Source organism: Grammomys surdaster, unplaced genomic scaffold (assembly GCF_004785775.1).
Source record: "Grammomys surdaster isolate TR1022 unplaced genomic scaffold, NIH_TR_1.0 125692, whole genome shotgun sequence".
NCBI lineage: Eukaryota > Metazoa > Chordata > Mammalia > Rodentia > Muridae > Grammomys > Grammomys surdaster.
In genome coordinates, this window is record NW_021620528.1 from 2,815,022 (window position 1) to 2,826,941 (window position 11,920).

Below are 11,920 nucleotides of genomic sequence, written 5' to 3' on the forward strand. Positions count from 1 at the left end.
AACCTCTGAACCTGTAAGGCAGCCCCAATTAAAAGTTGTTCTTATAAGGGTTGCCTTGGTCATGGTGTTTGTTCACAGCAGTAAAACCCTAACTAAGACAGGCACCCATATAATACTGTGCTTGTCCTGTCCTACAGGGAGGTAGCTTCCTATTGTTACTCCCTATCCTTAGGCCATGTGTTTTAGAGACCGCAGACCTAACAGACAAAGAGCCCCTAAGAGTCCACAATCTGTCTACCCAGGGCTACCCTTTTCATCTGTAGTCCAGGAAGTCCACCACAACTTGACTCACCATACTGGCCCACTGTCCTACCAACCCCTATCTACTCTATCTCTGAGCAGCCTTCTTTCCTTCCTTCTCCAACTGACGGTACATTATCTTTATGGGCATTCAGCATAGTACTATGTAGTGTGGCAGTCATTTCTTTGCACAGCAGTCTCTGGGATCAGGCACAGAATCACATCCCAGTCCAGGCCATGTCTAAGGAATGGGCAATCTAGCTTCCTGAGGCTGTGAAACACTCCCTTTCTCCTCTAGTCAGATTCTTTCAGATATCATGCCTCGCTCAGGCTGGCATGTAGCACACTTTTTATTTAATCACGTTGCCAGTTGTTCACCAAGGACTAACTTCAGTCCCCATATAATTTAACAATGGTATAAGTACTCAGCTTGGGACAGATGACTTCTGGAACATGGCCTCGGGCAGCTCTGGGCCCACTTCACAGATGGATAGCAGACACAGAGACATTTAATGATAAGTTCAAGATAACACCGCTGATAAATGTCAGAAAGGATTCACACCTAGGCCATTTGGCTTCCTCAGAGCCTTTGCCTTTGCTTTTATGACCCCTTTCCCAGCCCACTTACAAGAGAGCAGGAAGATCTGCATTCGATGGAGTTATTGCACACTCTAAAAGTTAACGTTCAACCCTGGACAGGGGCTTTTCACTGCACAAGAGTTTCTTTTTCTAACCACTGAGGCCAACACAGAACAGCTCTCAGGGCTAGACATTTAGAAGTACATGCAGCGAGTCACCCAATCCTCCTGACTTCTTGAAGAGCTGGTTTATTATCCTGTTGGGAGGGGCCCACTGTACTTTTGAGACTTCTAGGGCTGGAATGCCTTGCCTATGGGGAAACGCCTCTTTCTGCCACCCTATAAATGTCTTCAGAGGCCAAAGGGAGATCTTTTGTGGCACCGCTTCCTCCTGTGAGACACCAGCTTCCAGCTACTTGACTATGAGACTTCTAGCCCTTGCCGGTCTGCTCTGCATGCTGCTCCTCTGTTTCTGCGTTCTCCCCTCAGAAGGTAACCTATCCCTGGGCTCTGATCCACGAGCATTGATTCCATGGTCAGGGAAGGTTTCAAACAGAAACTAGCGGGACACAGGTCCCAGCAAACAGTCCTGAACACTGGAGAGAACTATGCAGATATTTTGTTCACTACAGTGTCCAACAAGTAGCTTGGGGACTTCAGGCTTTAGAGCTTTTATGTGCCATCTTCTGCTCCCAAAGATACTGCAGGCCTCTTGTGTAAACAGAGTTTTGGCACCAGATATATAAATGGAAGACATTGCAGCTCCAAGGTACAGTTAAAGGGAAGGTATATATTGTAGATTCGAGGTAAGTATAGCCAGAGACATCTGGAAGAGTCCAGAGCAGAGAGAGGAAGTAGTACACTGAACATAGCCAGCAGACAGAATTTGATCATGAGAGAAAAAAGGAAGAAGAAGAAGGGCAAGAGAGGAGGAAGACAAAAATTCAGGCAAAGGAAACAAAGAAAGAGAGGTCCAAGAGAGGAAGACAAAAGAGAGCACACATGGCTGAAATGTCATGGTTATATGGGAATGAAAAGCTGGGGAAGAGAATCCCATGGTTTGTAAAAGTTGAGGATAGAAGGACAGAATGAGAAGAATTGAGAAGAGCCATAAGTTGTTCTCCTGAGAAGTCCTGGAGGCCTGTGTGCACTTTGGTGTGCTATCATGCTCCACAGAGAGCCATTTGTCTCTTCTGAAATTAATAAGGAAATGGCTCCTTTGGTTGAGGAAAACATGCACCAGAATTTGGGGGAGTGGAGTTTCCTTTGGACCTGACAACTATATGAAGTTGCATACTTACCATACAAGCACGAAACCACTAGCTAGTTACTAACCGGAGTCATTCTTATCTGGAAAGTCAGGCGGCCACTATTGCCACCTGTGTCACATTTAGGACAATGTAAATGAACAACTGGCCATCTAAACTCGAGTATTTCAAATGCTTCTACACAGAAAGCTCCATGTACAGAAGGAAAGGGGTTATGTACAATAGAAGGATATACATATGGGAACATACATGGTCTTTTCATCTTTGTAGAGAAGAATATTTAAACCTGCTGCCTTTGAGACTTATTATTTTATTTATGTGACTGTATGTGGAGATGCCACATGTGTGTGGATGCCTTCAAGGGCCAGAAGTGGGTGCTGGACTTCCTGCTATGAAGTGACAGGTGGTTGTGAGCCACTGGACTTGAATTCTTGGAACCAGATTTGGGTCCTCAGGAAGAACAGCAAGTGTCCTTAAAGCCTGAGTCAGCTCCCCACCCCCCTATTGCCTTTCTTCATTCTAAAAGCTGAGTATTGGAGTCTTTTTCTCTTACTTAACGCTATATTTACTTTTTTATATCAATACTTATGATGATTTTAACAATTAGTGGACATAAAGGATTTAAAAAAAAACACCCCTCACAATATTACTTAATCACCCAAAATACTGATGATTGACTTCAGTCCTGTACAGGATCCTTCCTGAGTAGTCGGGTTACAGGAAGTATTTGCTTTTGGTTTTGGTTGGTTGGTTGGTTGGTTGTTGCTGCTCACGTTTCTATGGTGAAAATGCACCTTCTATAAGGAAGACAACAGTTGGTTTCTTCAACACAGCCCACAGCATTGCCATTTATCAGAGCTTTATTTTTGGACAGTTTCAAAGTCACCAGTATGATTCTAATAGAAATCCAATGGGAAAGAATGGTGTCTTTGACCTTAACCCCCACCCCTTTAGGATTGTATTCTGCAGCTTCAGGGTGTAGCATTATTCAATAGATATATATGTGTATGACTTAACATCCTATGAGTGTTCATGAATTCATGTGCTCAGACAGACTATATTAAATGTACAGTCTCAAAAACTTTGTGTATCTAAATTGTTTTCTGTATTTGGGATGTTTTTCTTAGACTACAGATCTGGATTGCCAGTCAGAATTAATGTCTAAGCACAAAGACATTTCTCCACAGGGCTAAGGTTTTTTCAAAGCATCATGAGGAAGGGTACAGTGACCTCCAAGATTGACTTTATCTCTGGAAAGCCACAAAACATAGGCTACCTCTGCCTTCCTTCGACAACCTCATCCTGGTTTTGTTGCTGTTGTTGTTGTAGGTGGTTGTTTGTTTGTTTTTAAAACAATTATTCTCTTTTTGTTGTGGTTTGTTTTGATTTTTGGTTTGTTTTTGTTTTTTTGTTTGTTTGTTTGTTTTTTGAGACAGGGTTTCTCTGTGTAGCCCTGGCTGTCCTGGAACTCACTCTGTAGACCAGGCTGGCCTCGAACTCAGAAATCCGCCTGCCTCTGCCTCCCAAGTGCTGGGATTAAAGGCGTGCGCCACCACTGCCCAGCTTGATTTGTTTTTTAACACAGGGTTTCTCTGTGTAACCCTGTCTGTCCTAGACCCTGTCCTGTCTGTAGATCAGGGTGCCCTCGACCTCACAGATGTGCCAGTCTCTGCTTGCTAAATGTTGAACCTAAAGACATGTGCCACCATTGCCCAGCTTTTAATAATTATGGTTAAACTCTGGGTCTTGTGAGTAGAAGTTCTCCAAAGTCATTCTTATACAGACTGGCCCATGGTGGCCCTGGCCCACTAAACAAGGCTCTGTATTCCTTTTCTTCTCAGGGAGAAGGCATCCTTCCAAGTCCTCAAAACTCAGGCCCTGTTGTAGCCTATCTTCTAGATCCAAGCTGACAACACAGCAAGGTAAAGTGACCCCATCCTGTCTGATTTGGAAGTGGGAGGATTTCTAGGGCGGCCATGGGACCAGCCAGTTGACACCTGGTTTCAAGTGCTAGTACAAAGGGACCAAATTCAATCTCAGGCACATAGAGTTTAGAGTTCCCTGAAGAGGCAATAATTTAATCATTTAAAGATAAACACTTTCTGTCAAGAAAAAATATATAAGTACAGGGGCCAGGCATGGTAGCACATAGTAATCCCAGAATTAGAGAGGCTAACACAAGATGAATGTGACTCTTGCGACCAGCTAGAGATACACAATGAATTCATGGCTCAAGGGCTGGGGATGTGGCTCAGTCAGTGGAAGAGTGCTTGCCTAGAAAGCTCAGGGCCCTGAGTTTATATTCCACTGGAAGGAAAAAAAAAAGGATAGGAAGAGAGGAGAGATGTGGGAAAGTACCCATCTCTGAATGGGAGACCTTATGGAAAGATTATGAGACAGAATGCAGATGATAGAGAATAGAAGAGAGATCAAAGAAACAGCAAGTATGAAGTTCTGGTGTGAGCAAGCAGGAGGAGGAGAGACAGAGGAGCTACATGACAGAGGGGCCCAGAGCATCTGCAAACCATAGCCCACCTATAAACCTGAAGCAGAACCTGCAAGCTGATCTCCAGCCAGCGAGTGGAGTATGTGGATGCAGAGAATGACAGCTTGGTAGAAGATAAGGCTGCACCCAAAGATGTAGACAGAGACTCTGAGGCTCAGTCGTGACACCAGGCTGGGATCCATGATCCCCATGAGCCTGCAAGAGCCAAGCTGCCCTCTCCCAAATCTGGAAAACCAGAGAGTGGGTAGTAGTGAGGTAGAAAGTCCCAAGTCCAGATCCAAAGCTCACAGATTGCAGCATCAGGACTCCAAGCCAGCAGCAGACTGAAGCTCTGAGTTGCTGTCCCAGGGTGGATGCTGGACTTTTGTGATTTTTGTACAGAATCCTTAGGACAGTCAGAGCCCTGTAAAAAGGCTACAGAACTCAAGCCAGAGAGGTCCAACTTCAACTTAGGACCTGTGTCTTAGCTCTCGACAGACCCAGTGCAAATTCTTGCTAGTCCAAGACGACAGCTCCCCTTGTTCCTCCAGGCTGAGGCACCTGAAGCCCATGACCAGTTACCAAGAGTCCTGTCTTCCAAGAGGAAACTTTGATGTAAATGCATCGGGAAAAAAAAATGAGGAAGACAGGATAGCTCAAACCTCACTACCCCTGAAAGGCTGACAGCCCCTCCTCCACACTGCCATCACACCCTGTCAGGGCTGGGTAAAAATAACTGCTTCTCTCGCACGTATCTCGTGAATAACCAAGTGTGAGGCATCCGCCTAGGGAAGGTGGAGGATGAGCACTGGCTGCCAGCAACTCTGCTCCCACAGCAGCTTGTGAAATAAAGTGCAAATGTAGGGGAGAGAGGTGCCAGCTCCCTACTGAGGGCTTGCAGGAACCTGTCCTTGCTGCTAGCGTCTCCCCTGCACAGATGCACAAAGGCAGAAGAGAAAAGAGGAAATGAGGGAAGGAGGAGTGTGCATGTGTGAGCACACACTACACGTACTCACATACCTCCACAACCACACAGATGCATAGGCAAGTACATGCATGCAGACACATGCACACCACATAATTACACAAAAGCATTCACATTACACTCACAAACCTACACACACCACATTATTGACACACACAGATATCACAGGTTTAGGGTTATGGACACACAAATACATACAAATACCACCTATTACATGTATAGACACAAACACTATACACATATTAACATACAAATTCATGCCTACACACAAATATACATACATAACTACATACAAATATGCACATCACATATACACAAACATATATCTAAATGACACACACATAAATACACATGTACAGAGGGGGATGGATAAACACACCACACTCTACATACAGCTCCTAGAAATGTAGAATGTGGCTAGGTACACTTTTTGTGTTCAACACAAGAGCAGCCTTTTGTTGAGCATACAATACTATAGGAGAATGAACTAAGTCACCTATCCTATGTTGAATCAGGATTTCCTTTTGAGCATATGTTTCAAAAATTCCATGGCAGAATTCATGAGCAACTTAGAACAAGAAGACTGAAGCAAGCATCTTTACTGGACCCTTACCATGTAAACACCAGGCTCTGTAGGTCTTTAGCACTGTAACTGGCTACCTCATCTCTGGAGGGAAGTTTCCCACAGAATGTCAGAATAAATTTTCCTGGAAGGAAAGTGTCCTCAAGGTGGAGTCTGAGGTCCACCACATCTTGGCTTTGTGCTCCGGAGCATTCTCCTCCTCTGTAGAAAGTGTGTGGCTGCAGGATCCAGCTTGCTTGCTGTTGAGAAATCAGTAGGATGATGTCCACAGAACACTTGGCATCAGGCCAAGTCCATGACACCCTGTGAACCTGTCTTCCTGTCATAGTGGAGGAGGATGGGTTTCCAGGGCAGCAGCACTCACTCAAGAACCTATGTGTATTATGTATCTTTGTGTATGGAGTTACATAACACATAGGCGTTGTGTACCTGGTATTTTTATATGTTTCTATGTACATGTGTGTGTTTGTGTATATGTGGTGTGTGTGTGAGTGCGTACATTGGTGTGTGTGCATGCATGTGTGTGTGTGTGTGTGTGTATACCTCTCCTTCCTCCAGCGTCTCTTTTCTCTCTTGACTTTTTACTATTGCTGATCACGCAGCACTAACCCAAAGCACATGCTTGTCCAGGCCTGGTGCTTCCACCCAGCGTCTTCCAGGACAGACCTGAGATCCAGAGAGAAGGAATGAGAAGATGAATCAGGGAATTGGGCAATCCAGCGCAGAATTTCAGAGTGTTTCCTGTTCCTGTCATCTAGTCTCCTGTACTGGGGTTCACAGGCAGGAGTGCCTGCTCCACTTTCTACAGGAAGGGAAATTAGGCACTCAGAGTGACTGCCACTCATTCCAAAACCTTTCCCAAGCTCAGCTTTGTGTCCACTTGCTGGGCTAAGCCTACGAAATGACCCAATGTGCAAGGCTTGGGATTCTATGCTGAAGTAACAAAAACCCTTTTGAAAATTGACATGATAAATGAATAGCAGGCTGAAATGACTGCACTTAGCAGCTGACTGGGAGAAGTGGGATAGAGCTTTCTTAAAATGGTTTTATAAACTGTAGGGTGATCTGCTTAGGAGTACTGTCCAGGCAGCACTTTTGAAAGGAATACTCAATACGCTGACACAGTTGGCAGCTACCGAGGGGCTTAAACACTGACCTCATGGTCAGTGCTCATAGCTGTGGTCAGACTCATAGCTTTTTAGATCCCACCAGATCAAAGTTATGAGCCTTTGTCAGGGCATCTTCTTTCCATGTGTTACCAGGTCACCAGGGGAACCTCTTGGGAAGCCACATAGAGAAACTCCTGATCCTTGAGACAAGCCCAGATCCTAAGGATTTGCACCACACTCTCTGTTTCAAAGCTCAACAAAATGAGTTAACTCAGGCCAGACTTAGGGTGGAAGGCAGCAGAGCCTGTTCCCTTACCATGCAGCTGCCTCTGTCTTTACAAGCAGCTTAACTGAAGTGATAAAGATTACCCACTGGGAAAGAGGGGTTACTTGAGGATTTCAAAATAGCAACACCAGAGTAGATGTATAACATATAGACCAGAACAATAAACACTAGAAAGAAGGCAGTGGCCAGAGCTGGCAGCCTTACTGCCCAGGAGTCCAATCAGAGGAAACGATTCCCCGTCTTCTGATCCTTGCAATTCTCTTCATTAGCCTCCTCTGCACCATAAGCCATCCTCACCCTGGGTAACCCAAAGCAGTACGTATAGTTTGCAGTGAGTTTGCGTATCAGATAGATCAGTCTTTCATCTTAGCCAATCACATTCATTTGCTTGTTTGCATGTTTGGGATAGGGTGATGGAGTCTAATTGGTGATGATTGTATGAGGATCAATAAGTATTGCTTTACATAATAAGTATTTACATTCACTAACACTTGTAGTATCCTAAACATTAGATACCATTACTGTTGCTGGTGTTGTTTTTTTTAGGATGCAGGGCCAAACAACAGAGAAGATAAGGTAAAGTAACTTGTTGAAGGTCAAGTCAGTTGAAGGCTAGTGAGTACTGTAGGCTTTGAGTCCAAGCAATACATCTCCAGATTTCATGCCATTAATTTCCATATCACAATGCAGATAGAAAGTAAACTTGAAACATAGAGGAAAATAATCGTATCACCATTACTTATAACCCTTTCCACTCTAGTTCAAATAACACTAGCTCAGTGTTATTTTAATTGATGCTGGGAATGGCCCATTTAGGTTCCAGAGTGGGCAGTAAGATTCCTTTATTTTGATTTCATTAAATTTTTAGGTGTAAGCATGAGTATTAATTGTGTCTTTCTCCTCTCTCCACCCATGTTCTACTCTCTTCACTTTGCCTTCCCATGCCCCTTCTTCATGTCTGCTGTGACTCACGCCCAGGAAACTATACAAGACACTGCAGACCATGCAGAAGGAAGCTACCACCCAAGTTATGGGTGGTGCCTGGGGCTCTCCCACAGATATAGAACCTCCCGAAGCGTGCCTCCACCCAGATGATGCCCAGATGTGGAGACACCAGAAGCATTGACTTGCCCCTTGCCAACCTTCACAGCCATTGAGCTGTGATACCAGAATGCTTCACTTCAGACAGCTGGAAGGATTGCAGTATCCCAAGTCCTCATTCCAAAGGTGCCACCAACCTTCAGAGTCACTATGATCCAGGATCAGCCCACAAGTCTTCATGGCTCCTGCAGAGTAAAAGTCCAAGATTCCACTTGTGGAAACTACAGATCCAGAGAATTCCAAGTTGACTAGAGTGCAAAAGTAACAAGACATCTGTGTGATTAGCCAAGAGTACAGCATTTTGGGAACCCTCAGACAGCCCCAAACCCCTAGCATTTAGCCAGTGGTCTCTGAACCAACTCCTGTAACTTCCTAATGTAATCACCAGGAGAACACCAAAAATAATAAATCATAAATCAGCATACACACTATTCCTGGAGCTTCCTTGTCTGAGAAAGTATCATGGCCTGAGATACAATGTTAGGCTAAAAAGAAAGTGTCGGCAAAAACTCAGAGCCCACTCCTTCGTCACAGAATAACCTGACCAGTCAGGAAAAGGGACAGTATTTATGTGTTTGGGTCCCACACAGCAGAGCCTAGCCCGGCCCAGGTTTTTCTGTATGACTTAGGCTTGACTGTTCAATTTTCTATACAATAGAAATGACAGGAAGAATGACAGCAAGCAGACAGATATAGGTCTCTACAAAGTGCTTGGCTCAGAAAGACCCAGGAAACACATCAACCAGAAGCAGTGTTTCTATCCACAATGAGCACAGAGCTCAGAGGAGACAGGTGGTTCAGTTCTAAGAGGTTTGTCTCAGTAAAGCTCCCTCTAATCGGATCCTCCCGGCAAGGTGAGAAGCACTCATTCCTGCATTACTCCCAGGCCTCAGTGAGAACACCAGGACCATGAAGTGCAAGGCTCATAGACAGAGCATCCTTTGAGACAGCCATTCCCAGGCAATTCAGAGCCTGTATCTTCTTGTGAACCAACTTTCCACCTCCCTTTCATAACCATTTACTCACTCACTCAGTCATTCACTCACCCACTCCCCCCTCTACCCATTCCCAAGGAAAACAGTGACCAGATCCTTCACAGGGCTCTAATTCTCAAAGAACAAGATCTTCTGACATCTGAGAGTCCTACATCACATTGCTGTGTTGTTAGCAGAAGGTGAAGAACTGTAGGTGGCAGGTAAGAGTAAAGCAAAGAAGACAAGTACCCGAGACATGGATTCAGTGGGAGAATGTCATCTAGAGAGGAATGTGTTCTGTATGAGAGAGGCACTGTGTATGCTGGGATGTGTTTATTACACTTACGTGGTATGTGTTGGTGTGGTATGTAAGTGTATAGGGTGTACATGGCCCTATATGTATTGGGATGATGTAGAGGCATGAAGATTTGAGAATCAGAGCACAGGTCAACAATTGTGTTGTGGGCCAGAGGAAAGGGAAAAGTATACCCTGTCTTAAGCAAGCAAGCAAATAAACAAACAAAAAAACAAAACCAAAAAATATTACTTGTAGATGAGTAAATTTACATGTAGATGTTGTATATATTTATGAATGTGTTTGTGTGTGTATGTGTGTGTGTATACAAGTGTGTCTACAAACAGGAGTTGAACCCATTTTTGTGTTGTAGATAACTGTGTAAAAATGTATGAGAGAAAGAGACTGTGGCTTAGCAAACTCTTGCACGGTGGTTCTTTATCTGTGGGTTGCGACTCCTCCTGTTAGGAGCCGCGTTCGCCATTGCAACATGGCGCCGGTTTCCTGCTTCCTGGTTCTTCTTGAGAGCCTTGCTTGAATGTGCGCCTGCGCAAGGTGTGAAAACCAGTATGCTAATTTGGCGATATCATAAGAGCCAATGAGTGTGTGGCACGTCTCCTAAGGCTCTATATAAGCCACAGGTTTTTGGGGCTTGGCGTCCCTCGCCTCACTGCCATCTAAAAGAGCTGTACAATAAATTGCTGTCAGAAGAATCCTGAGTGTGGCGTTCTCCTTATCGGCGAGGCTGCACGCCGCATCCTCCTTTCACAAACCTCTATCTCCAAAAAAATTTACACTATAATTCGTAACAGTAGCAAAATTATAGCTATGAAGTAGCAACAAAATATGGTGGGAGGTCACTACAACATGAGGAACTGTACTAAATGGTCACGGCATTAGGAAGGCTGAGAACACCGGGAACACACATCCGTGTCAGGCAGGCAGACGACATTCAAAGTCTTATTTATTGACAACTGGACCAGCCACTATAAATCCAAGAGAAGAAGAGCTGTCAGAACCTGAATTAAAGATGACCTAATTAGGAAAGGCATGCCAGAGGTCATGCAGGAAGGCCGAGGAAGATAAAAAGCTCATGAGTCATCCTAAAGGGTGATGGGCATGTGGCAATCAGTGTAAGTGATGTATGTGAACCTGCCCAGGGTTACAAGGTAAGGACCAATCCTTGAGTTCATCTTCCAGGGACATCAAACCAAGCCCTCCAGGTAGTCACCAGACTATCTAGACCAAAAGGTCAAGATTATGGTGCATAAACCAGGTGGTAAGCATGCATGCCTTTAATCGAGGGACTTGGGAAGCAGAGGCAGGCAGATCTCTGTGAGTTCAAGGCCAGCCTTGTCTACAGAGTAAGTTCCAGGACAGCCAGGGTGACCCAAGGAAACCCTGTCTCAAGAAAGGAAGAGAGAAGATTGTGGTGCACAATCAGAGCCACCAGGAAGAGCTGCTGTTTGTATGTGTTCTAAGGGCAGGGCCACATCTAGGGCAGCCACCTACCCATGACAGTTACCGGATACTTGCCTGATGTTAGTATTGAAAAGTCTTGTTTTCTGTGAAACCCAAGTCATAGGCAAATGCAGATGAATGGCCAGCCCTCTGGCAGAGCTTGTACATATGTGAGCAGGCCAGTCTCTTTAAGGAAAATTACAGTTATGGACTGGAGTGGGCAATCTAAAGCTTCAATAGCTATGTGACTAGGTACCTAAACTACAGAGAGTTTCAATTTGAAAGCCAGCCCAAATCCGATGAGACTCCAGTCTCTAGCCCTCATTGGTTGGGTGAGCCTAGGAAAGTGACTTGCCTTCTCTTGATTTTAGAGCTTTCCCCTGTAAACCACAGGCAATCAAGCCAGGAAAACAGTGAAGATTAAATGAGATACACAGTTGAGGGTGAGTACACACACATACACACACACACACACACACACACACTCAATGGCTAACACATCTCTGTCCCTCTCCAGTCTAAGTGCCTTGTTAGAATGAGCTGAGAGCACAGAAG

General features: G+C 44.8%; 1 protein-coding gene across 1 annotated transcript; it reads left to right on the forward strand.

The window, feature by feature from the left end:
• Window positions 1–1,240: 1,240 nt before the first annotated feature.
• Window positions 1,241–8,598, forward strand: CUNH10orf99 (chromosome unknown C10orf99 homolog). The gene is made up of 3 exons (XM_028788022.1): window positions 1,241–1,310; window positions 3,928–4,008; window positions 8,513–8,598. Exons 1-3 carry the CDS (start codon window positions 1,241–1,243, stop codon window positions 8,596–8,598), a joined length of 237 nt encoding a protein of 78 aa, XP_028643855.1.
• The last annotated feature ends 3,322 nt before the right edge of the window (window positions 8,599–11,920 follow it).